The sequence below is a fragment of the Sorghum bicolor genome, chromosome 2 (genome assembly GCF_000003195.3).
Source record: "Sorghum bicolor cultivar BTx623 chromosome 2, Sorghum_bicolor_NCBIv3, whole genome shotgun sequence".
In the NCBI taxonomy this organism is placed as follows: domain Eukaryota; kingdom Viridiplantae; phylum Streptophyta; class Magnoliopsida; order Poales; family Poaceae; genus Sorghum; species Sorghum bicolor.
In genome coordinates, this window is record NC_012871.2 from 66,832,039 (window position 1) to 66,858,476 (window position 26,438).

Here is a 26,438-nt window from a genome sequence, read left to right on the forward strand (position 1 = left end):
AGCTAGGGTTTTGTGCCGGTGCAGGTATGGTGATTGTTATGAACTAGATGCGCCATTCTTTTCCTTATAGCATATCATTTCCCCGAAGATAATTAAATTAATAGGTGAGCATGATATTTATATTACAGTTCAAAGTGGAGAGTTTCATAGCGTTGTTTTCAAAGTTGTCATGTCATGTGAAATGAAATGAAACTTGGATGAAACACCCACTCTCAATAGAGAGTTTCATTCCATAGTTTTATAGGTATTTAATTTCAAAACTCATAGAGAGTTGGTAATCGTGCCAAGAGAGTTTCATCTAAATGAAACTCATTTCTTCTCTCTCTTCTTAAATACATTGTCATGTCATCCAAAACGTATATATGGCAGTCTATTTAATGTGAATGAAAATCAGATGAAATTCCCACTGAGACTGACCTTACTGTCTATGCCTCCATATGGGCCACATCCACGGGCGGGCCTAGGACTAGGGCCACTAGAGCCATGGCCCTAGTCGTGGCCCAAAAATTTTGGGAGCAACTCTTGAGGCCTGGTTTAGTTTTTAAAATTGTTCAAGATTTTCGTCACATCGAATTTTTGGACACATACATGAAGTATTAAATATAGACAAAAACAAAAACTAATTGCACAGATTACCTGTAATTTGCGAGACGAATCTTTTGAGCATAGTTAGTTCGTGTTTGGACAATAATTGTCAAATACAAACGAAAATGCTATAGTAGCAAAAACCAAAAAATTTCGCGAACTATTAATATGTGATATAATGTGTAATTACTCCTATGTCTATATCTGTATATTTAGGGTGCATATGACTGGACGAAATGTATATAGAAGAAGTATGTGATTATACTAGACCATTTAGGATGATATGTATACTAAGTATGCATACATACATAGAGTATGTTATTATACTTATTATATATACTACAGTAATGACATTTTAGTAATATTTTTTTAAAAAATATGGATTTCTTTGAAAAAATTCGCGTGGTAAGATCTAGAATATGAGTATATAAATATATTCAAATTGATCAACAAGTATGAACACATGCACAGTGTTGTTCAATAGACTATACTTTATGTTATAGCTTTTGGATTTTGGCCGCTAGAATTTGGCCCTAGTCTTCACTAAATCCTGGGTCCGCCACTGGCCACATCTAAGCTCTTTTGGATCTACAAGATGCCGTGGCCCACCCTGCGTATTCGAAATTCAGCTCCTACCATGTAAGCTGTTGGGTTTCTCCTCGACTCGTCTTGAGGCAATTCACGAGCACAGGCGCAGCTGCACCTCCTGCTTTCCATCCAGGGCTCCAGCCTCAAGCCCAGGCCAGGGCCCAGTAGGTAAGATGAGCTGTGAATCTGTTAAAATAAGGAGGGAAGACAAAGCTATGAGGAAGAATTTGTGTCCGAAATACCCGACACCCGTCCATCTCCCTCCTTGCATATTCTTCCATGATGTTATAATAAGGTGAGCTGCATACCGTGTTTGGCTGTGCATCATCCTGTGCTCAGTGGTCTCACGACTATCGTAGGCACCATAAGCCTTCCAAAAAGACCCAAATCTAATTCTGATTCTTGCTTCACATGATCACAACATATTATAGGGTCAGATCTGATTGCTCCACCATTCCATTCATCTAGATGTGGTACGGGGCTTAGGCTTGTCGAGTGTCTAGTCTGTAATGTGTAGAGCTGGATGCATGGCGAGTGCATTTTTCATAACAGCAAATATACTCAACTCACTCAATTTTAAATAGACAACCAGAGGCGGAGCTAGACCAAATCTAAGGGAGAAAAGTGTGTCTTGTCTTGTGGAGATGATCTTATTTGTTCTTCCCAATACGTTTTGGCGAGTTGAAAAACTCCATGATTTTAGGAAAAAAAAATCTTGGGAACTCTTGGAGATGCTTTAATGTTGTTTATATTGCTTAGTTGTGCTAAATGCTCTCTTTCATAAAGCTTGTAATAATATCCTTCTCTAAACTATTGCTAATCAACCTCTAAAGTGCAATGTTATCACTTCATACGGATGATGCGGTTTTATCCCGTCGACCTATATTTAATGACAACAATACTTTAATCTTTTGGCATCTCTAGAGAACAAAATAACTAATTCCTACAAAAATGGTTTTTGGACATGATATTTTGTTGAAACACATAAAGCGATAAGTGTATGCTATGAGTTTTTTTTCTAGGTCATGTTCTTTGAAGATGAGTGTATCGATGCAAATTGTTGGATAGACAAGCCGTCATGAACTAAGTGCGGCACTACCCCACTCATATACTTGTTATATTTGGCCCTTGTTTGTTACGGCTGTGAACTATTGAGCATATAACCTACAATGTTAAAGATTTATTTGGATGTTCATGTATCCACCTCAATCCATGTGTTAGAGTGTGGTTTGGTGTGTAAATGGGTTTAAATTCTACACCAAACCACTCCAACACATATGGATTGAGGTCAATACACGGACATCAATATAAACTCTAAATGGTACAAGAGATATAGGTAGAGATGAAAAAGGATCGGATATGGACGGATATCACCAATATCATATTTATTTTCATATTTCTTATCGAATTCAGATTCGAATACAATAATGTCATCCATTTTGGATAAGATAAGATTAGATGTCGACATCGTAAACATACAATTTTGGAATTCGGATATGGATACAGTATCAGATGTTGATTATTCGGACTCAAATATGGACAAATCTAAACCTCTCTAAATGAATTCGGTCTCGAATACGGTCGGAAAATATTCGTACCGTTTTCATCCCTAGATATAGGGTTTACTTGTTGAAGGCCCTTTTATTTTTTCTTTAAAAAAGCCTACCGTCATTTGTGTTTATAGCTACACTGCAAAATGAAGGACTTCACCCAGGCAACGCTCTGCTTAGTGCGAGAGATGTTTTCCATTCGTAGTGTTTGAAACACAATGTGTCACTTTACTTTATCATATGCTTTCTCAAACTCTATTTTTTTAAAAAAAATAATGTTCTTCTATTTTTTTAATGTAATTCATGAACCAATCTTGTCTTCTAGAACGTTTCTTCCCCTCGTCAGAATCGTTTGACTTATGATGATGGCATGGTCTGCCATGATATCAATCCTATTTGTCACCACTTTATAAAAAAATGAAGCTTGCATTAAGCAAGTAACTTGCTTGACTGTATTGAGGGCTTTATGTATAGGCGTGGTTATTTGGCTGGCTCAGCTCTTAGTCAGGCCTCTTATTAAAAAAACTCATCGCTAAGTCCCACACCTAACGAAGCCTCTACGGTTCCGTTTGGCTGAGCTCCCATAGCTCATTTTTTGTTGAATGCAGCAGGATTTCTGCCAAACAGCTTTTTAGAGAGAAATGATTCTTTGTTGATTTCATGAAGTGATTCTCTTAGATGAATTAGGAGGCTGAGAGCTAGAAAAAGTAGGTTCTCCTGATTTTGTGAAGTGATTCTCCATCATTATTTTAAGAGTTTATGCTAAAGAATCGTCAAAGAGAATCATTTTTAGCCACAGAATAATTTTTCTCAAAGAATCACCTTCCATATGAAATGAGAATTATATAGACCTCTACCAAACATGCCCTACGAGATCAATTACTTAGCGGTACATATATATAATGTGTGATTTCTAAACTTCACTTAGTGCTGAGTGCTAGTGGTGAATATATAGTGTCTTTCTAAGACCCGCCTAAACTCCCCCATTGCGTTTGACTGGGACAACTCTTAATGGCTCTAGATTAAAAAAACAATTAAATATATGATTTTCTAGTCAAACTCTCCTAATTCCACCAACTCTAGTTCAACCAAAACAAAAAACCATGAAGCTTTCCAAGGGGTGATATGAAAACATGGATTTCATACCTTCTCACGATGCCACTACACATTCCTCACCCACGTGGTTCTTTTTGCTTGTCTTATAAGTCGTATTTTTCTGCCAACCAGCAGTGTAACAGTATTTTTAGACATGATTTTTTAGATAAGCGAACAAGCGCGATTGGCGTTGCTAATGGCTAGTAGCCTGGTAGTTATCAATGAAGGTGGAGGCCGGGCATATATTATGCCTCTCTTGCCTTTCTTATTTTGTCCTCTTAATGTTTTTGTTATGATTACATATATGTTCACATTAGATGTGGAGCTCTTCTAAACAAGTTTGTGGAAGCCCAGCTCCATGGTAAAGCTATTCCACGGTAAATCTAGTGCTCTAGATCTATTTTTCCATAGTTTAGAGCTCTCTTAAACAAGCTCATAAGACCATCTCCAACAGCTCCCCTATCCCCAATCCAACGACCATATTGGGCGAGTTGGCTCAAAATCTCAGCTCCAACAGATCCCCCTTCCCATCCCCGTAAATTGGTGATCACCAAAAACAAGCCCAACTCCCCTCAAATAAAGGGGAAGATGCAACTCCCTCAATACTATAGGTGCACGCGCAACTGTCACTGTCCGGATTTTTCTTCCGCCTGTGCGTACCTCGGAGCTCGCCGTCGAGCATGGCTTGCCGCTTGCTGCCTGCCGCCTGAGCGCCCGTGGTTGCCGCCATCGCTCGTGGAGGTGCCATGGAGGGGTGGCGACCGTCCAGCCAAAGAAATCGAGGAAGGACTGCATGTCGAGGACTCAAGGAGGACGTCAGATCCGAAATGAGGAGTTGGAAGTGCTTGCATGGCGGACGTGAGGAGGAGAGGGGAGGCCACGACAGGCGGGGGTGCTCAGGCCGTGCTCATGCTTGTGCTCTATGGGTGGGGAGCGGCGGACAATGGTCGTGCGCTGGAGTGAGGAAGAGGAAAAAAAATAATATGACAAGTGGACTTTTGTATTAGAGGAGATTATTGGTGATCTGTTGGAGGGATCTCCTCCAACAGTCTAAAAAGCTATATTGGTAATCACCAATATCATTCTATTAAGGCCTTGTTTAGTTTGCAAAATTTTTTATTTTTAGCTACTGTAGCATTTCGTTTTTATTTGACAAACATTGTCCAATCACGGAGTAACTAGGCTCAAAAGATTCATCTCACAAATTACAGGTAAATTATGCAGTTAGTTTTTATTTTCGTTTATATTTAATGCTCTATGCATACGATCAAAGATTCGATGTGACGAGAAATCTTGAAATTTTTTACGAACTAAACAAGGTCTAAGATTTGAGAATGAAATATTGGTGAGCTGTTAGAGATGCTCTAACATGTTCGATTTCTAGTGGTTTTATGGTCGATCCATTTGTTCGAGTATTCCACGTGCCATGGGCACTCTTTACTTCTTTAGTTTACCCCGGACAGGCTGGGACCAAAGGCCCAATCATGATCACGGCCCGATCCAAGCTAGCTCATTACTTTTATGGCCCGTATACGGTGCACGGTTACGTACAGTGGAAAAGCAGGGTGCGCTCAAGCATATCTACACTGACATGCGGGCCCGTCATGAGCACATACGGATAACTACCACCAAGCAATAAAGGCATGTTTCCCAGCACGGATGACACGTGGGCCCGAAAACTTCGACCACTTTCGCTATAGCGCGAAATGGCCGAACTGACCCTCGAAGAAGCACAGCGCGGGCGGAAGAAAACACACCGTGGAAACTCCCGCCTCCCGCCGAAGATAACCCGAACCCCACCCACAAAGCGACTGACAGCATGGGCCCGCGGCACCAAACCCACCCAAGCCAACGAAGCAGCCCCCGTAGGCTAGCCAGAGATCACGTACTCCTAGCGCAAAGCAGCAGCATGCGGTGCGCCGCGCGGCCAATGGGAGGCGAGCGCTCGGATCGGTGACGTGGCAAAAAATTTCAGATCCCGCGCAAATGCCCACCGCCCCTTGCCTTTAAAAGCCGCCCCCTTCTGGCCTCCTTTCCCCTCCACTCGCTTCAAAGCAACGCAGCAAGTTCCGTGCACACATCCAAACCGGCAAACCCTCGTCGCGATCCGGCCCCAAGGTACTGCGATTTGGAAATCCAGATAAAATTGTTTTGAATTCGATGCTGCTGGTATGGATTGTTGCTGATGGTTTTATTGGAATTTGGTTCTGTAGGTCTCGAGATGAAGGCGAGGGCGAAGTCCAGCGGCGGCGACTCCAGGTACTTTCCGATTTCGCCCCCGCTTCCATCCATTCTCGTTGTTTTTTTGGTTTTGGTTTTGACGGGGATTTGTTTGTTTTTGCTGAAGGCTTTCGGTGAAGAAGGGCAAGGCTCAGAAGGACCCAAACAAGCCCAAGAGGCCTCCGAGCGCGTTCTTCGTCTTCATGTCAGTTTCATATTCTGTGGCGTTTCTCTTGTGTACCGCCGTTGTTTTGATTTTGTTCTGATTCGGTTGGGTCTGGATTTTTCAGGGAGGAGTTCAGGAAGGACTACAAGGAGAAGCACCCCAATGTGAAGCAAGTCTCTGTGGTAAGCGTTGTTTCATCCATGATTCCATCATTCGATTCGAATATTCGTGGTGTGCTGGTATGGAACTTGCGTTTCTGATGTTTGTGTCTCTGTGAATGGCAGATTGGCAAGGCTTGTGGTGACAAGTGGAAGTCCCTGTCTGATGCTGTGAGTTTGCTTGCTCCCCTTGCCCATTTTAATCGTTTGAGACTGCAGTTCGTTGCGATGTGCTTTGTTCTTAGGAAGACGATGAATGTCCCGCTCTAGTTTCGTCTGGATTGGGTCCCCTGTGTTTATCTGTATATCGTATATCATGTGGTTACTTGCTGCAGTGTTAGATCTGTTCAAATTCCATCGTATGTTGAATTCGAATTTTGGGCCGTTTTGTTCATGATATCAATTCAAATTTCACCATGCCTCATGTTTTGGAATTGTAACTAGTGGCTAAGATACTAGACGGTTATTTAGACTTCAGATCTGTGTACTAGCCGCTGCCTAGTGCTATCCTCCTTTGGCACTGACTGTTTTGGTTCAATGGATTGTTGATACTCGATACTATTTTGTTCAATTCGGTGTTGAAATCTATTCGTCCATAGAAGAATTTTGTTCGTCCATATGTTTGTGTCCATTTATGTCTGAAACTGGTACTGAGATGGAACACCCTCTGAGGTTGTGCGATTTCTGAAATGCAGGAGAAGGCTCCCTACGTCTCTAAGGCCGAGAAGCTCAAGGTTGAGTACACCAAGAAGATGGACGCCTACAACAACAAGCAGGTACATCATGTTCCACTCCACTCACATTGCTCGGCAGTGCCTAGAAATTCGTCTGTATATGATGCACTTTATGAGTCATGCGTCATCTGTCGTTGCAGTCTGGAGGCCCCACAGCGTCTGGTGATTCTGACAAGTCCAAGTCTGAGGTGAATGACGAGGACGAGGAGGTTCGTGAGAGCAAATCCTCCTGAGTCCTGACTCTTCCTTGCCTTCCACTGCTGGTTTTGTTTTGTGCATCCCAAACCTCACTGACACCGTCCATTTGAAACTGGTTTTGCAGGGTGACGAGTGATGGATGACGGATGGAGGGAGCTCTCGCCTGCCCAAGTGCTTGCAGTCAGTAGGGAAATTCTCATCGTCGTGGGCCTAACCGGGCTTTTGCTGCTCCTTTTAGCCTCTGGAAGCTGTCTGTCTGTCTTTCTAGATGCAGTAGACTAGTAGTAGTGGCCGCTCGTTCTCTGAGTTGGTAGTCGCAAGTGTTGTCCGTCCCTGAAGTGATGCAGTTTAGCTGGTAGTGTGTTCGCTTCTTCGGCACTTGACCGCTTGTTGGAATGGCATGGGATGTTTAGCCTGCAGTCTGTACTTACCCACGAGCATCTATGATGCCTCTGTTTTAACAATCTCAGATCTCAATAGATGCCTGTTTTAAGTCTCAGATCTAAATAGATGGTGGTATTAATTGCTGACCTCAATATGTGCTCTCTTGTTTGCATCTCTCCAAGCTATGTAATGCTGATTCTGTGTTGCTCTATGCTCAGCCTGCGATTGTGTACGATCTGAATGCAGTTGATTCTGTGTTTGGTCGTCGATTCTGAATATTGTGCAGGCATGGCTAGTTTGCTATATAAGAGTACTGTTATCTTGTCTAATCGAGGTGTACGATCATTAGAAAAACTAGTTTTTTACTGCTTGGGTTTCACCCTGGTCTAACCGTGTCGCTGGAATGGCCCTGAGAGTACTCCTATCTCGCTCTCTTGGAATTTGGAAAGTTGGAATGGTTGGAATGGAGGTCGGAGGTGTTTGCTAGGATCTGGAACTTGGAATGTGCTTGTCCTGGGCTGTGCACGTTCTGCAAAAGAACTTGAAGAACCTGTGATGTACTGTTTAGTTGCTGATTCATCGAATATTTAGATATATTTATAGAGTATATTAAATCAATTATTTATGAAATTAAAAATATAACTAGAAAATAATTTGCGGCTCATCCGATTTGTTTGCTGTACACGTTGTCTTTTTTTTAAACGAAAAGGAGGGGCTTGCGCCCCTACTGGAATTTATTAAAAAAATGAGTCCAAACACAGATAAGATAACAAAGAAAGAAAAAAAGAAAAAAGAGAGAAGAGGTTTGAGGTTTCTACGAAACAAAAAACGAAAGAAAGGAAATAAACAAAATTACACAAGCTGCTCTAGCCAAAACCAAGATTATACAAGCTGTTCTAGCCATAAACTAATTTGGGGTAGATATCTCTTTTTTGCGCGGTGAACAACTAGGCCAAAAATATGCTTGCAGTGCTGCACATTTGCCTCTTGATTTCTGAAGATCAAGTTGTTCCTGAATAACCAAATGCTCCAGCACATATTGTTCGTTGGATTCTTTTGGCGTCGCCATTCGCCAGAACGCGGATCGTACTCTTCGTCACAGGCTCAACAGCTTGGAGATAGGGAAAAGGCCGATGATCGCTGAAAGGAATGACGCCATCTGCACATGGCATCGTACTACGTCCTCCGAGGATGATTTAGCATGTCAGTCTCAACTATCATTTCTCATGTCTGAATAGTGAACTCATCTTTAAGGTGTAAGACTCTATCACAGAGTTCAAGATAATTAATTATATATTATTTATGGTATTTTACTGATGTAGTAGCATATTTATCGAAGAAAGAGGTAGAAAAAATAAGACTCCAAGTCTTATTTAGACTCTAAGTCCACATTGTTCGAGGTAATAAATAACTTTAGACTCTATGATAGAGTCTGCATCGTGAGTGACCTTAACTCTCAACAGATTGCGTCAGCCATCAACTATTAGGTCCTCATATGTGTGGCAATCCTCGACAATTTGACCATGCTATGTGAACGAACCGGAGAGTAGGGCACTCACAATGCAATACTCTATCACATATTTTAAGACAATTAATTACATATTATTTATGATATTTTACTGATGTTGCAGCATATTTATTGAAGAAAGAGGTAGAAAAATAAGACTCCAAGTCTACATTGTTCGACGTAATAAATAACTTTAGACTTTACGATAGAGTCTGCATTGTGAGTGCCCTTATGAGAGTGAAAACTTGTTGTATATCACATCGGATATCATATAGGGGTGTCACATAAGGTGTTTGCATAAGAAACCGCGGGATGAATTTATTAAATCTAATTAAGCCATCATTAATACATATGTTACTGTAGCAATTAATATCTAGTTATAAATTAATTAGGCTTAAACAATCCTCTCGCAAAATTCAATTAATCTGTGTAATTAGTTTTTTTATTTTATCTATATTTAATACTTCGTGTATGTGTCCAAATATTTGATGGGATGGAGTGAAAAGTTTTTGGATGGCAACTAAACAAGACCCGAGCATATTAGTTGAATAAATCACTACTAATAATAAAGAGAAAAAAAAGAAACATTCGAAAACGCTGCAGCATTGTCCGGCAAAATGAAAATATACCTGCATTTTTACATGGGACTCGCACAGTCCAAGGGAAGTGAGAGCTTGACCATACGGGTGATGGAGTAAATGAATATAAAATCCTGCAATAAATAAAACAACCGTGTTTAACCACTCACTGAAGAACGTGGAAAGAGTCTTGTTTCACCAAATAGTTTACCAGCCACAATTTTCGAACGGATTAGTGATAACAATTTTTTTTGTCTGTTCGAGTACATTCAGTCAAATCTATGAAGAACCAAAAAACATGTCCAATCAGTGATACACGTCACACGGTGACCAGAATTGTCAAACTCAAGTCAGTCTGCAAAGAACTACCAAACAAATGTATCCGACGAGTCGCCGTTGCTGCGTGCAGAGAAGGATCGATCGATCAGATCAAGATGCTCGATCGATGTCCTGGCAGGTACTGCGTTGCACGAACACGCCACGATGAGCCTGACAGCGTGCACCGTCTTGTCATTCCTCTTCCTCTTGCTGCCGTCGTGCGCGTCCCAGGACAAGCTCGTCGTCGGCAAGCCGCTCTCCCCCGGCGATGTCATCGTTTCGAGTGACGGCACCTTCGCGCTGGGCTTCTTCAACTCCTCCAGCTCCACACCGGCGAAGCTGTACCTCGGCATATGGTACTACGGCATCCCCAAGCTCACCGTCGTGTGGATCGCCAACAGGGACACCCCTATAATAAGCGCCACCGGCCGCTCTTCCTCCTCTGCCCCGACGCTTGCACTGACCAACACCTCCAACCTCGTCTTGTCCGATGCCGACGGCGGTGGCGTTTGGTCGACCAACGTCAACGCTGGCGCCGTCGCCGTCGGCTCATCGCAGCAGCCGGGCGCGGCTGGTACAGCAGCCACGCTCACGAACACCGGGAACCTCGAGATCCGGTCACCGAACGGCACCATGTTGTGCCAGAGTTTTGATCACCCGACCGACACGTTCCTCCCCGGTATGAAGGTCCGAGCGAGCCGCGGCGACCGCTTCGTTTCATGGAAGACTCTCTGGCGCAGCGGCGCGTGGACGGGCTACAGGGTCGCCACCGAGTACGTGGCGAGCATCAGCACCGTCGTCTCCTTCGCCGTCGTGGACGACGCCTACATGTCCTTCTCCGTCTCGCTCGGCGCCCCGCGCATGAGGTACGTGATGAGCTACTCCGGCGAGCTGGTGCTCCGGAGCTGGAACAGGACCACCCTGGAGTGGGACGACATCGACGTGTGGCCGCCGTACGACTGCAGCCGCTACGGGTACTGCGGCCCGTTCGGCTACTGCGACAACACCGGCGCAGCCGCCCCGGCGTGCAGGTGCCTCGACGGCTTCGAGCCGACGAGCGCCGAGGAGTGGGGCAACGGCAGGTTCTCGCAGGGCTGCCGGCGAAAGGAAGCGCTGCGATGCGGTGACGGGGACGGGGACGGTTTCTTGGCGCTGCCGGCGATGAAAGCGCCGGACAGGTTCGTGGTCGTTGGGAACAGGAGCTTGGACGAGTGCGCGGCCGAGTGCAGCCGCAACTGCTCCTGCGTGGCGTATGCGTACGCGAAGCGGAGCAGCAGCGCCAACGGGGACCTCACTAGGTGTCTGGTGTGGGTAGGGGAGCTTGTCGACACGGAGAAGAAGAACAGTAACGTCGTTGGAACCGAAATTCTGTATCTCCGGCTTGCTGGCCTGGAAAAGAAAGGTACTAATTCTCTCCAGCAGAACATGTTTACCAACTCTCAGTAAGGACTGGCACAATAAGGCAAGCTCGTTGTCATAGTTCAGTGCCATGACTACAGAACACTTGCACCTATATAACTACATAAGGACTGAGTGTCTGAGTTTTCTATTCTACTGTGAGTTTACGACAAGGCTGGTAGGCTTCCATCCAAGCAGATGCATCTGCCAAGAGTGATGTGAACATACTAATTGATGGCAGAACCAAGGCTTGCAGTGTTAATGTGGTGAATAAAACCGAAATTTTGTGACGTTCATGTTCTGGACTAATGATATCAGTGAGTCGGTGATAATCTCCACTGGTACAGAGGCTAATTCTAGAACAGCTACAGCAGCTGTGATGGGACCATCAACTGTGTAATGAAACTATATTTTTAAGTTCCCAGACTTGTTATGTTTTATATCTTCATATCACAATAAAATATGTAAAATGGTTTGATAAAAGAGAAAATTAGTGAACTCGGCATGTTAGCAGTTTTCAGTAAAGAAATTGGAAATAAAAATACTTGTAATACAAACACTGCCTGAGTATATATGTTGTAACTGTACATAAACTTTATGTTTCCCGTGATCCCATCTGAAGGTAGAAGGATGGGGAAAACAACGAGGAATATATTACTGGTTTTAGCAAGCGTTCTGCTGACGTGCATACTCCTGATATGGATTTTCAAGTGCAAAGGTATGGGAAATGTTAAAGACACGCCTACTCAATAAGTCAGTATTAGCACCTGATTCCATACTGTCCTCATGAAAGAAAAAAAATGTTCATTACATTTTGGAAGTAGGTAATAAACAGAAACTGGGAAAGCACAAGATGTTAGTCCTGGGAGATTTGAGTGCTCCTGAAGGCTTTGTACAAGGAAGTACTGAAGGCTACAAATTTCCAGTGGTAAGCTTCAGAGATATCATAGCCGCGACAGATAACTTCCATGAATCATATATGATAGGGCAAGGTGGTTTTGGAAAAGTTTACAAGGTAACTTCACCACAGCTCTCATTCATTCTTTACCTGTGGTTGTACTAATGCTAAATCAAAATATTATCCGTTTTCTATTTTAATAACAAGGCAAAGTTAGATGGGCAAGAAGTGGCCATCAAAAGGCTCAGCAGGGATTCTGAGCAAGGAATAGCGGAATTCAGAAATGAAGTGGTTCTAATTGCAAAAGTACAACACAGAAATTTGGTCAAATTTCTTGCTTGCTGCATCGAGGGAGATGAGAAGCTGTTGATTTTTGAGTACATGCCTAATAAAAGCTTAGATGCTCTACTTTTCAGTATGATTTCATAGCACACTGTGGCTCTATAATTCAACAAAACAAATAAGTCATTGTTTACAAAAAAAGTATTGCTCTTCACCTTTGTAGGCACTACAAGAAAAACACAACTAGATTGGCCAACCCGGTTTAAAATAATAAAAGGAGTTGCTAAAGGGCTTCTATATCTCCATCAAGATTCAAGACTGAAGATAATTCACAGAGATCTCAAAGCGAGTAACGTTTTGCTGGATGAAGAGATGAGACCTAAGATAACAGACTTTGGCATAGCAAGGATGTTCAGTGACAACCAACAGAACGCAAATACAAAGCGAGTCGCTGGAACATAGTGAGTTTTTTTAGTGTTATTTTTTGCTGAAATTTGCATACTAGTTCACCTAAGTCATGCTCAAGATGACTCTAAACTCTCCCTGGTTAAATTTGAACAGTGGCTACATGGCTCCAGAGTATGCATCACGAGGCATATTTTCCGATAAGTCCGATGTGTATAGCTTTGGTGTGTTGGTTTTAGAGATTTTTTTTTTGAGTAAAAGGTTTTAGAGATTGTTAGTGGTGTGAGGATAAACTCTACCAATCAGACAATGGAATTTGAAGACCTTATCGATTATGTGAGTACAAGATTTTCTGAATCTGCAAACAGTAGAAATTGAAGTTTGTACACTTCCATAACCTTAGCAATTGACTTGATTTATTCAGGCGTGGAACCTGTGGAAGGAAAGGAAGGCAAAGAATTTGGTAGACTTAAGTATTGTGGAGAGCTACATATCAGATGAAGTTCTGCTCTGTATCCACATAGGGCTCTTGTGTGTGCAGGACAATCCAAACGACAGACCACTAATGTCTTCTGTTGTGTTCATCTTGGAGAATGGAAGCACCAAACTTCCTGACCCAAATAAGCCTCTATATTTTGGCCATAGAAGTAACGACGTAGAACAGAGAAGAGGCAACAGTCAAAACTCAAAGAACAGTGTGACTCTTTCAGCTCTGGAGGGAAGGTAGGCCTTCCTTTTGTTTTGTTTTGTTTTTCTATGGTACGAGCGTAGGACAATGTTTCAATTCCCATTACCAAAGTTCAAAATGTCTGTAAGTGAAAACCAGTATAAGGGAGATTTTTGGAGCTCCGTTATTGACATTCTTATTAACATGATATTCCTTCTCAAATATTTAAGAGAATATTGAAAATGTACACAGTCGATTGACTAAAACGGTACCATTTTCCTGCACACTCATGTAAGGATGTATAATGAGTTGATGATAGTGGAACAAAATTTATGTTCTACTCATGGAAAACCATAATTGAAAGTATTGTTCGCTGATTTATTGCGAGAGAAAAACACTGTTAAATTGCTTACAGATTCGACTGATAAGCTCAATCGAACATGCTCTAAAATTCTTACATATACTACACACTGTACTTATGTACCACAGTACGAATGTTACTTGAATAATTTAGATTTGGTGAGCAAGCTAGATTAGTACTCTAGTAGTAGTACGCTCAACAGCTCTGAGGCAAGGCGTCACAGCTGGGGAAAACGGAAAAGGTCTACGGTCGCTGAAAGGAATGACGCCATCATCTGCGCATTTTGGAGGTACTCGTACTACGTCCTCCGAGCATGATTTAGGATGTCAATCTCAACTCTCATCTCTCAAGTCTGAACAGTGAACTCGCCTTCAACTCTCAACAGATGGCGTCAACCCTAAACTATTAGGTCGCCATATGTCTGGCAATCCGCAACAATTTGACCATGCTATCTGAACGAACTGGAGCGGCAACAAACTGAGCATACTAGTAGTTGAATAAAACCACTAATTAATAAAGAAAAAGAAAACATTCGAAAACGCTGCATCTGGCAAAATCAAGGACCTAATATCCGTACGTCTGCATTTTTTTGCCCATGGGACTCACACAATCCAAGGGAACTGATCGAGTAAATAGAAAATTCTGCAATAAACAACCGTGTTTAACCACTCAAGGTAGAACGAGTCTTGTTCGCACGTATTAGTGATAATAACATTGTTCTTTTCCCTGTTGGAATACATTCAATCTGTTCTATGAAGCAAAAAAAAGAACAAAAAAAAACAGTGATACTGACTACCACCGTGACACGGAGGTCAGAATTATCAAACTCAACGAAGTCGGTACAAGTCACTCTAAGAATTTTGGAGAGTCAAAGCATTTCAAGTTTAACTAAATTTATAAAAAAATTTACAAAGTTTTATACCATCAAATAAATATATTATAAAAATATCATAATAAAGATAATAACATTTATGATATCAACTAAATATCATTAAGTTCTTCATTAATTATATTTGATAGTATATCTATTTGATGCTATAAAATTTTGTAATTTTTTCTATAATTTTAGTTAAACTTAATATGCTTTAATTCTTCGAGATTTTTAGAAGAACCTATAATTTGGTATGTAGGGGGTACCAAACAGTTGATTCGCCGTGTAGATTGCAGAAAAGGATCAGATCAAGATGCTCGATGTCCTGGCAAGTACATTACTCCTACATCGCACGAACACGCCACGAAGATGAGCCTGACAGCGTGCACCGTCTTGATATTCGTCTTCCTCTTGCTGCGGTCGTGCGCATCCCAGGACAAGCTCGTCGTGGAGTTGGGCTTCTTCTCCCCCTTCACATGCAGAGTGTAGTGGATCATCCATGTTCCAAGAAAAGAAAGAAAGAAATGGATCATGCATGCCCTTATGCAGGAGGCCGTTAGCTCGTCAACGGTGGCGACCACGATCATAGGACCGGCACGAAGCAGACACACGCGTTGCCTTTGAGAAATCATTGCCATGAACTCGTCATATCTATAACTCTTATAATCCTAAACTCCACTAGTATTTCTTTAAACATGCAAGCTATCCACCTAAGCAATACACTACCATATTCAATTAAAATTCACTAAGCAAAATCTCAATAACTATTTATCTCAATGTGCAAGTTGTCTAACTAGACAATGCACTACCACATACAATTAAAATTCACTAGCACATATGACAACTGTAATGTCCACGTCAGCAAGACAAATAAGCATAATCCACATCAACATACTACACTAGACATGCAAGCTATCCACCTGAGCAATGCACTACCATATTTAATTAAAATCCACTAAGCAAAACCTCAATAACTATTTATCTCAATGTGCAAGTTGTCTAACTAGACAATGCACTACCACATACAATTAAAATTTGACAACTGTAATGTCCACGTCAGCAAGACAAATAAGCATAATCCACATTAACATACTACACAATCCACTAACCCGCAATTCCCACAGCAATGCGCGGAGTATGCTCCTAGTTTAGAGAAAAGGCAAATCCGCAAGCTGAATGGCGTGGTACAGGTGGCTTTACCCCAGCGTTCTCGCTCGATTTGGGCTTTACGTATCTTCATAAGGTTTTTTGATCTATGCTTCCTTAGTGTGATTTGTGCGATGTTTTTAAATCATACATGTATATGTATGAAGCAAAAAAAAAAGTACGGATATATGTTATTATTCTTGAGCTAAATTTCACGTAGCAGAAAGTGCTTCCGTAGCATAGTGGTAGTGCGTTCGCTTCGTAAGCGAAAGGTCGCGAGTTCGATCCTCGCCGGGAGCTCACCTCTTGTATATTTTTTTTGTTTTGTGTAGGCTCTTGTTTACTGTACCTTGCAATTTTGGGCACTCAGTTATTCACGGATGCGAAATTTCAGAACGCAAAAACGTTTTTGTTTATTGTATGTATTCCGCTAGTCCTTTGCCTCGGCGTGATTAGCAGTTTGGGTGCTCAGTCACGGATGCGAAATTTCAGAACGCAAAAACTGTTCATAGATATAATAGACAATGGGATGCATCAAGAACTGTAAATGGATATATACATCAGCATCCTAGTTTCCTACTGCCAGGCCCAGGCCATGCGTTTTACGCCCCACTTCAGCTCCCGGAACTTGTCTAATACATGTGGATGTTTGGAACTATGAATCTCCATGGTGACGTGACATCTGCATCTCCTCCCCGGACGCCATATCTCACAGAACGAAGTTCTTCCCAATGCGTTTCCTCAAAAAAAAGTTCTTCCCAATGCTTCACAGCAAAGATCACCATTATCTCAAACTCTCCATCAAATTATGTACCAGTTGTGGATTTGTTCGAGGCCGGTAACCTAAGCTGCTCCACAGAAAATCCAAGGGCAGAAAAATTGGAGTATTGTCAATTATACTCTGAGAAGTCTGATGCAAGAGGAGGATCATGCAAACCTCACTTGAAATTCTGGGAAAGTGAACACAAGCAGAACTGCAAAAGATAACAGCAGTGGCAGCAGGCAACTGACCTTAGACCTTCTTGAGTTCAGCGCCACAGGGTCCATCTTTAATGGTTTATATGCAAAAGACTCAAGGTCGATCATCACGGGTTGTGGGGAGATGGAGTTACTAGCATCTCTCCGAGTTCTTGAAATCTTCATATGAAAGTAGATAGACCCATTATGTTTTGCTAGTTTTCGAAATGTATCCCATCATATTAGTCCCACAATATATTTACACCCATACCTGTCCATTTGATGGCTCAGACTGGACATCCAAACGATCACTGAACAAGAGCACCTTCATTTGAAGAGACAGCAATCAAGCTAAGGTAACAGTAGCAGTAATAAACTACAAATATGCATCCAGATAAGCAAACTACCTTTTCCACCAATTGCTGATTGAGCTTATCAGTTGCAAGAACTTGCACGCCAAGGACCATGGCACATGTGTTTTCAGAAGAGCAGAAAGTACAAGTCATTGCACTGTACACACATCCATCCTTAGCAGACCAAACAGGGCCCTGGTTTCCGAATTTGCCAAATATATTTTGGTTGAGTGAAGAAGCTTCGCACTCCACTACTTGTACCTCTGCTGGTGTTGATGCCGAAAAATCATCCTCCGGGAAGCCAGCAGCTGACAGCCCATGTCTCAAAAGATATGCCAAGTATAATTTCGACGAAGAAGATTGTGTACAAGTAACAAGAAACCCATCTTCTTCTAACCCAAGAGCTGTTTTGCATCTAATGCAACTTATACGTTTCTTCTGCATCTTCTTTGCTGAAACCTCTTCTGGCTTGTAATTTCTTTCAAGCTTGACATTTTCACAACTGGACAATCCTATATTTTTACAACACAATTCAGCATTTCTATTCACATCCCCAGGCACAGCAGAACCAGTGTGGCAGAATGATTTGCCTGGAGAACTAGAACGTATTGTGTAAGTACAACAGCTCATTGGGGAGCTCAACCTTCTCTTTTTCTCGCAGTGGGAATTTACACTTCTGTTGATCAAAGACTCATGACAGTCTTTGTCGGTGGTTCTTTCAGGAGTAGCTGCCGGTGTGGACAGAGAAGAAATATTTCTATTTGTTGAAAATAGAGAAATGGGTGTGTTTACAATCTGATCTCCATTGTTGATCCGTACTGAGGTGTTTACCTCAGAATAGTTGCTGGGACTAGCCACTGGAGTCGCTGCAGAAGTTTCCTCAACAAGAGTAGGTTGCCGTGACCTGTCTTCTAGTGGATTTAAGATAGTGACCTCTACATACCTGTGCATGTGAAGACACCTATTTAAATAAAAACAAATGATGATACAATAGTAGGAAAAAGAATGCCTGAAAAATGTTAAAATTACCGAGGTTTAAAATCATTATCCTCCAAATTTATAACTTCTGTTTTGACTTCATAATTTGCTCCAGTATTGGCTACACCTTCAAAATCAGATTGAATTTTGCAGGGAGGCAATGGATATGACATTGGAAGACTTTCAGGTGATGAAGAGTTTTCTTTCTTTACTAAAACAGAAGATCTCAAAGAGATTTTCGATACTTCTGGCGATGTACACATACCCATAACTTTTTGGTCTACCACTACACCATCAGTGTTTGGAACTCTCTGACTAAGACATTCAGTCTTTACCTTCTGATTACATTGTGATACTGAGTGGTTTGAGGAACTCAATTCTGGCCACGACAACTTTCTTTTATCATCACTGAGAGATTGAGGTGCTTCGCTATCCAACTTAACCTTGGGGAAGATGCCACAATCTTTGATTTTTATTTTTTCCTGAAGCAGTACCATGCATTTTAGACAAGACCATCGACATTTAGAAAATCAAATGTGTAAAAAGAGCAATACCTCAGCGTTCTGAAAGAACTTCTGCAACTCAGCCATTGTCTCCTGGAAGCTATCGTACTTCTTGATTGCATTCCTAAGCCATTTGGAAATGTAGGCAACATTTCTGCCTTCCTGATATCGCTCATCTGTACACCATAATACATGGGAATTAAATATGAAAACCACACACTCTATTTCTAAAAAGAGGAGCACTAAGCCATTTCACTTCTAAACAGTTATATCAATAAAATAACAAAATTTTACGAATCAACTTTTCTCTCTAGACATGCAAATGGTAGGGAGTGGATAACTGAATAATATACCAATCAGAATTATGCCTCCATAATCAGATTTATGACGAATGCAACGACCTACAGAAGACAAGGACAACAGTTAGCCAATGCCAATAGCTTAGCCACAGGCGATGCCTGACAGGTAAGTCAATAGCTGAATACCTGCAGCTTGATTTAAAGCACGAAATGCCTGATGACAGTACCATTCACTCCCACTTAACAAATGCTTTGATGATTTGTATGAATCATTATATCTCTTTTTCAGCTTTACTTGAACATCATTTCTGATCCATGTTGAATCAATGTTAGTATCTAAACAAAGAAAAACACATTTGATTTATTTACTAAAACAGAAACAAAGAAAGGAAACAAACTTACATATTTGGAAAAGGAATTCCAACAATAACCTTATGTCTGGTTAAGGAAACAGATGAATATCAAAATCATTTATTGTATTACATCAGAACAGGTATACCAATCATGCTACATGCCAGTAGGGGCAAGTGTTTAATACTGAACTTTCTAGAGCATACAATTTAATATCAAAAAGGGAAACAAAGGATACCACAACTCTAGCATTGTCATCAGCGAAGTCAATCCCTTCAGATACCTAGAAATAAAATCAGGAGCCAGCAAAACATAAGCTAATGGTAGCTGGCATACGCACAACATTATGCATAAGAAATTTAAAGTAGGGTTTAAAGTTTAAACATGTACATAAATTAATATAAACATTTCGTAATAAAATAGCACCTTCCCACGGCAAACTGCAAGAAGAGTAGCTCCTGCTTTCACTGATTCCTGTGACGATTTTTTGGTCACTCGATTCTTCACTATTTGTTTTGAACCACCTCTGCCTTTCTTGACAGGAGCCTTACCAAGGATTGCATCATAGTACCCTTTTAAAACAGGATCGAGTTCCTCACTACTTCCCTTAGGCTCTGAAGCAAATAAGTTTTGAGTAAAGAACACAGAAAATTGAACATGACATAATACCGTCTTCTATAATTAGTGAAATGGCATTTTGAAATGCTTCAAAAGATCTTACCAACAAACACATGTTTTTGAGCATTAAGCCGTGCCCATTGACCTGTCTGAGACCAGCGCACTTGCAATTTGTCCAACAACTTGTAGCTAGGAAAAAACACTAGAGCACCACCAGGCACAATTCTGCATATTTCCTCTAGTGAAGCTCCAAGTTCATCCTATGTAAAAACGGGGAAAAAATTAAAACACTATGTAAAAATAGAATAATATTTTTAAATTAGGGTTCCTGACATATATATAATTCAATGAAAAGTTACCTGGAAAGATAAATTGTCCGCAGTTTTATAGCTAGCATTCAATATTTGCCTTGTTGGACCAGATGATAGCACAGCTGCAAAAACCTGCAAAGCCAAGATAGACTTTAAAAAATGCAAGTAATAGCTACTTGTTGGCATAAGTTATATTTGCTAATCTTTCTTCTAACCACAAAAGGTCCATAACTCCATATCCAGGTCCTAAACAAACTAAGGGTCAGAGTCATTAGGAAAATTATCTTCTATGCTGGCAGTATGAAGGACAAATTAAACAACCTTTAAACTGATGAAAATGAGAGTCATTCACAAGTCTCTAGAGAGGCTACAAATTACCATAAGGACAGCAAGGCTAATAAACCAGCCCTAAACAGAATTTTCGAGTTCAAATTGTGATATATAGAGTAGTGCATATCAAGTTCAAGCCATGCATATTATCTCAATAATGTAATTTTACTAAAGCACTTCATGTAATTACATATTGGTACATTGGCACGCCAAAATATGCCATCAGATAAAGCTTGCAGATAAAAATTACACCTCTTCTTTCCCTTTAGGTGAGATAAACAATCCTCACTTCCAATGGTGAGTTCAAACACTTTATGCACAGATTTTGCATTGTACAAAAGTGAACTAGTGTCCATTTGCCAAAAAAAAAAAAAAACCGGTTTTGACCAATTACTCTGTCACCAAATAAATATTTTGAATTTCAGAATCAAGAAACACAGTATTATCTTGATTCCGCTACTCAATGCCCAATAACACAAATCCATCACCATGCAGTTATGACCATGATACAGAAGACAACTAGCAACATACGTACCTGAGAATCAGCATTAATTACATGAGGAGCTTCCATGCAAGCCTCAAACTGGACACCAAGTTCAGATGTAAAGGAACCCATTGGTGAAAGTGTTCTGCAGATACATGTAGTTTCAGTCTTTCAGAGCTGTAAATTATCTGACACTGGAGAGACTTAACAACGCAATTTATAAGAACATCAAAATCTGTATAACATAAAGACCTTTTAGTACCTATCTCAGTTGGACCATGTGCCTACCAGGTACTGAACATTTTACACTAGGGCTAGTCCATATATATACATATTTTTGTATCTATATCTATATCTATATATCTTATAATCCTAGACCCTACTAGACTTCTATCTTGACATGCAAGCCATCTACATCAGTAGCCCAACTTCTACCTTGGTCCAAAAAAAGCCTTACTTAGGGCCATTACTGACAGTCACTGCCTATTTGGTCCCCTCTCCCAAGAACAAAAGAAATGAAATGTTCAGTTATACAGTTCCAAACCAATGTGCAGTTCAAAGAATTGACATATTCAAACTAGCTGCCGGCAGCATGTCTAGTTCCTCTTCCATGTTTTTTCTCCTTCTAAATTTCACATTGACCATCTAATTGGATATCTGCTGCTTAACAGGGCCATTTTACCAGCTTATTGATAAGCGAGAAAAGGACTATGCAGACTTACCCAGAAGTCAGAATTACTGAAAGTGTTCGATCTGCAATTTCTTGAAAAACAACAGCAGGATTGAGACACCACAAACTCATTGTGCATCTTGAAGAAATTTCATCATTGCCTGTAAATGGTTCATATGATGAAATTACACAAATTGCTCCTTGAATTTAAAAATGGAATAGAGCTTGTTGGATATCCAAGCATATATACAATTATCACATTAAATCAGCAGCCAAGTTCTTGACTTCAAGAACAGTACCACTAACGGCTCAATTGCAGGATGTAAGCTGTAAGATCTAGAGGATTGAATATATTCACAAATGTTCTATTACTCTACTTCCATGTTAACAGGAAAAACTTATAACAGGAACTATGTTTTTTTTCTAAAGGATAAACAAGCTTGCTACCTTCCTTTTTAACAAAACGCTGCAAAGCAAGCTGATAATCACATGAATTACGCCCTTTCTGACCAAAAAAGTAACTCAATGAAGAGAATAGACCTGCAAAAGATTGTATAACATCATTGGGTTATTAAGTGTATTGAAGATTGAATTAAATAAAGTAATCACCACTCTACCGCTTACTCTCTAATGTCATAGCACGACCACCACTCAAGTGTGATCCATCTGATTCAGTATCTGAAGCAGCTTTAATCGCCTAAAGCAAAAGGAAGTTGAAAATCTGAATGTTTCACAGCCATATAAAAGATCAATATATGCAACAACTGCACTGTGATATAAAAAGCACCTTTGTTGCACATTCTTGCAATACCGGGAAATACATTGGAGAAATACCAGCCCGCTGAAGTTCATTCATTGCCTTTTCACCAGTCCAACTGATGATTACAAAAGGTTAAGTCCACTGATGGTATGAAAAACATCAGTGCTGCATCGTAAACATTTAGTGATTGTAATGGGTTACGCAGTCGAAAGTTCATGGATATATTTCGCAAACCCAAAATTCTGTTTTTTTTTAATATCAAGGAAATAATTTTATTTCATTTAGATAGTACATTAACAATTAGACATGAATAGGGATAAGTTGCTAGCATCAGCTTATGTTGCTAAGCAACAAATGGCTCAACATTTGATAACAGTAGGCTAAAGATAGTCGATCTAATGGCCATCGCTAACCAGTAACCACAAGTCAATTTGTCAACTTATGTTGCATGATCAAGCAATGGATCAATTTCTCGAAATGTAGTTGACTAGATTGCAGTATGAAACTGTATAGTTTTTTCATTACATTATGTTTAACCATCTACACATATGGAAGATGAAGTGGCAGTCACATCTCTTTTAAGATGAGAAGTTAAAATGGTAATCAATAAATCATATAAGAAACTAAAAGAGTCGCAGACTACATACTATGAAGCGGGATGTCCGAACTCATGATTATGAAGATTGCCCTCCCGCTCAGCAATCCAACCAATAAGACCCTGCAGAAGTACTTAAAGCTTAGCTCTAAGAGTAATATTAATACTAACACTATCCTTCCTTTTTCTGGAAAAGAACAGGGCAATTAACTCTCTTCTCTTTTTGTAGAAGTACCTGAATAATATCGTGCAAGGGCTGGTATATCATTGCAACAGCCTCATCAGTGGCCAAGTTTTGAAGTTCTCCCTGCAACACTTTGCCATAGTGAATTAGCTTTAGCATGTGTTTTAAAGTTTAACAGAACATGAATTTAACTGAACAATCATGGAATTTGACTTACAGTGAAGTGATTCTTCATCGATGTCAATGCTGCCAGCATCACGTGCTATGTCTTCTATGTTGCTAAGAAAAGAGGACGCAATATGAAGAAAAATAATTGGAATTCAGACTCCACCATGTCACAAGACTATAATTGCTATGGATAGAATGAGGGTCACATAAAAACTATTTTAGCTTGATTGATGAGACTATTGAAGTACAAGGAAATCAAAAGGGCTGGAAAGAGTCATAGAAGTGAAGCCTTACTGTGCCTCATCAAGAATAATGATGGAACTGCTGATATCAATGTCCATTGCTCTCCTGACAACCGGACTAATCAGGTAGTTATATGGGCAGAAAACCAATTGTGCTGCTTCTGCCATGTGCTGTGCAGCAAAATATGGGCATCCTGCCAATAACAGGAAAAGAGATAATTGAATACTCCCTCCGTCCCATAAAAAGTGTCATTCTTGCTTCCCGAGAAGTTAAACATTTTTAACTTTGACCAAATATATATAAGAAAATATTAACATTTATGACACATAATTAGTATCATTAGATAGATCGTATAATATATTTTCATAATAAACTTATTTAGAGATACAAATGTTGCTAATATTTTCCATAAACCTAGTTTTAAGAAAGTTTGACCACCACAAGTCCCATAGCGACTCTTTTTATGGGACGGAGGGAGTAGTTATCAGGAGTGACCAGATCAGAGCCAGACTATCCTCAGGAGGAAACAAGTGCAACTAAAAGATATCTACGTACCCTTTGCTTTCTGTCCAACTCTGACAAGATCCTCAATATCGTGAACTTCATAGCAGCCACCAATCTGAAGGGATGGATGCCGACTTAGTTTCTGAGCATTCCTGCAAGTTTTAACTGATTGCATTAAAATTCCAAGAGAAAAAGATGCTCTCCTGGCTAATTATATGTTCTGGCGTTGAAAAGATAGGAAACCTCACTTGAATTCTGGGCAACCTTGAACCATCTTGTCTAGCAGTGACTTGCTGATGAGGGAAGTTCAATTAGAAGTTAGGTTAGTAATGACAATGCAAGAGCTTTGTAAGAGCTAATCAATTGTGTACAGTACCATTGCTCATCAATGTTGTCGCTCGCGCAAGCAAACATATTGACACAGTAGTGCTTCCTTGAGGCCTGCATTGCCAGAGTACGGATTCTAAGCAGTAGTCTTAATTTTATTTGCCTCTGCTACTCTAGTTGGATGATGAGTTCTCTTTCTTACCAGAGAATAAGGCAAGAAATAAAATAAATTCATATGGAAATAGGCGTTACCAAGATGGCCATGCGCACTCGGTACGACGTCTTGCGGTACTCCCGGACAACCTGGCTTATCTGCGCGTGCGTCCTCCTTCAGAAACACAAGCAACGAATAAATCAATCAAGAGCATCCAATCCCCTCATCAATTCCAGTCAAAAGACAGAGATCCTACGTCGCATAATATATTGTCGGGGCGTTCTTCTTCTTGGCAGCCTTCTCCGGAACGACTGAACAATCAAGAACCCCCAAAAGGCAAAATGAGCAAACGACAAGCCACAGATTACCAAGAAAGAGCAGTTGTTGGTCCAAGAACCCCCCATCGATAGAAGAGGGAGAAAAGAGAGAGAGCAGGGTGCACCTGGCGTCGCCTGCGGCTGGGTATCATCGGGGACGAATCCTCCGCCGTGGAGGAATGGATCGGGGGAGGGGGCGGGGGCGGGGGCGGGAGGGGTGCGGAGCGGGTAGTGCCGCTGCCAGGCGAGCGCGGAGCAGAGGAGGGAGAGCGACTTGCCGGTGCCTGTGGGCGATTCGAGGAGCGCGTGGGAGCGTCCCTGCCGCCGCGCACGGTCGAGCGTGGCGATGACCCGCCCCATGAACGCCAGCTGCGTCCCGTAGGGCTTGTAGGGGAACTCCACCGGAACGCCGCCCACCTGGTACACGCCTCCGCCTCCTCCTTCCGCCCGCGCGCGCGGGGCTGGCGGCGGCGAGGCGAAGTCGTCGTCATCGGCCATGGCGGCGCCGCCCATCGGCGGGTGGCAGAGACGGATTTGGGTGGTGGTGGTTTGGGGCTTTGGGCGGGAGGAATTGGGGGGAAATGCGAAGCAGAAGTCACTCGAAATGTCGTCGCGCGCCACCTGATATCGTGTCGCGAGATGGGTTTGTGCTCTTGGGCCAATGTACCTTCGTCCTTCGGCCCAATAGGATTTAGCCCACTAGCAAATTGAGATCATAGAAGGAAGCGATCTGGTCTGATAATTTCATCCTCATTTCGGTTCTTACAAGAAACAAACCAAACAATCTGGTCGCCTCATCCTCATTCCCATTCCACCAAATTACAGCGTGGTAAGTATTTTTCACCGGAGGGAGTATTTTTTTAATACCTTTTTTATAATCTAGAATGAAAGAAGAAAAATAGATAAGAACCATCATTTGAAGCGGGCAGCCCTTGGCAGTTGGCGTAAAGGTGTTGGCTAGAGGAAACAAGCACGCTGAGTTCACTATCACACCCATCTCAACTTTAACTAATCACATTGGTACACGGTTGAATGGAGTTTTACATAGATTTCCATGGCATGAATTGTTGTAACAACTAACAGACCAGAATGTACAAACTTCACAACATGCCGTGGCAAACCCCACTCGCCTGTCAGGTGAAGGGCGCCGTTGTATCTCTTCGTCATGAATGAATACCAGGCCTTGTTTAGTTCCAAAAAATTTTGAAAAATCAACACTATAG

The 26,438-nt window shown here is 41.3% G+C and overlaps 3 protein-coding genes and 1 non-coding gene across 6 annotated transcripts; 3 read left to right on the forward strand and 1 right to left on the reverse strand.

The window, feature by feature from the left end:
• LOC110432329 (HMG1/2-like protein) lies at positions 5,734-7,830 on the forward strand. Of its 3 annotated transcripts, none has more exons than XM_021452499.1 (8): positions 5,786-5,936; positions 6,032-6,077; positions 6,166-6,243; positions 6,329-6,386; positions 6,489-6,533; positions 7,058-7,138; positions 7,237-7,284; positions 7,419-7,830. In XM_021452499.1, exons 2-8 carry the CDS (start codon positions 6,040-6,042, stop codon positions 7,428-7,430), a joined length of 360 nt encoding a protein of 119 aa, XP_021308174.1. In that variant the 5' UTR covers positions 5,786-5,936; positions 6,032-6,039; the 3' UTR covers positions 7,431-7,830. The 3 variants fall into 3 exon arrangements, with proteins under 3 accessions (XP_021308175.1, XP_021308174.1, XP_021308173.1); XM_021452498.1 differs by having other exon boundaries at positions 5,790-5,936; positions 7,237-7,305; XM_021452500.1 differs by having other exon boundaries at positions 5,734-5,936; positions 7,058-7,305.
• On the forward strand, positions 10,184-13,121 carry LOC8077225 (G-type lectin S-receptor-like serine/threonine-protein kinase RKS1). Its single transcript, XM_021452492.1, has 5 exons — positions 10,184-11,483; positions 12,102-12,197; positions 12,301-12,494; positions 12,585-12,792; positions 12,883-13,121. Exons 1-5 carry the CDS (start codon positions 10,247-10,249, stop codon positions 13,119-13,121), a joined length of 1,974 nt encoding a protein of 657 aa, XP_021308167.1. The 5' UTR covers positions 10,184-10,246.
• On the forward strand, positions 16,338-16,409 carry TRNAT-CGU. Its single transcript has one exon. It is a non-coding gene; the product is annotated as a tRNA-Thr (tRNA).
• LOC8074176 (Fanconi anemia group J protein homolog) lies at positions 16,596-25,787 on the reverse strand. The gene is made up of 28 exons (XM_021452560.1): positions 25,341-25,787; positions 25,155-25,209; positions 24,997-25,072; positions 24,794-24,858; positions 24,666-24,710; positions 24,469-24,569; positions 23,965-24,106; positions 23,720-23,781; positions 23,554-23,633; positions 23,371-23,441; positions 22,751-22,838; positions 22,588-22,660; positions 22,411-22,503; positions 22,016-22,124; positions 21,345-21,438; positions 20,528-20,611; positions 20,272-20,428; positions 19,977-20,164; positions 19,789-19,833; positions 19,602-19,630; positions 19,386-19,507; positions 19,254-19,301; positions 18,952-19,076; positions 18,449-18,879; positions 17,474-18,362; positions 17,338-17,391; positions 17,121-17,246; positions 16,596-16,957 (listed from the first exon to the last, which is right to left on the reverse strand). The coding sequence occupies exons 1-28, from the start codon at positions 25,726-25,728 to the stop codon at positions 16,916-16,918; spliced, it is 3,882 nt and encodes a 1,293-aa protein (XP_021308235.1). The 5' UTR covers positions 25,729-25,787; the 3' UTR covers positions 16,596-16,915.

Excerpts from the sequence above, each read along its gene's own strand:
- LOC8074176 (XM_021452560.1), bottom strand. The coding sequence starts at position 25,728 with ATGGGCGGCGCCGCCATGGCCGATGACGACGACTTCGCCTCGCCGCCG. Across the intron at positions 23,782-23,964 it reads ATTATTCTTGATGAGGCACA|CAACATAGAAGACATAGCAC; the intron begins GTAAGGCTTCAC and ends CTCTTTTCTTAG. Across the intron at positions 17,247-17,337 it reads CTGAGCCATCAAATGGACAG|ATTTCAAGAACTCGGAGAGA; the intron begins GTATGGGTGTAA and ends TTTCATATGAAG.
- LOC110432329 (XM_021452500.1), top strand. The coding sequence starts at position 6,040 with ATGAAGGCGAGGGCGAAGTCCAGCGGCGGCGACTCCAG. Across the intron at positions 6,078-6,165 it reads TCCAGCGGCGGCGACTCCAG|GCTTTCGGTGAAGAAGGGCA; the intron begins GTACTTTCCGAT and ends TTTTTGCTGAAG. Across the intron at positions 6,534-7,057 it reads GGAAGTCCCTGTCTGATGCT|GAGAAGGCTCCCTACGTCTC; the intron begins GTGAGTTTGCTT and ends TCTGAAATGCAG.
- LOC8077225 (XM_021452492.1), top strand. The coding sequence starts at position 10,247 with ATGAGCCTGACAGCGTGCACCGTCTTGTCATTCCTCTTCCTCTTGCTG. Across the intron at positions 11,484-12,101 it reads TGCTGGCCTGGAAAAGAAAG|GTAGAAGGATGGGGAAAACA; the intron begins GTACTAATTCTC and ends TCCCATCTGAAG. Across the intron at positions 12,198-12,300 it reads ATGGATTTTCAAGTGCAAAG|TAGGTAATAAACAGAAACTG; the intron begins GTATGGGAAATG and ends ACATTTTGGAAG.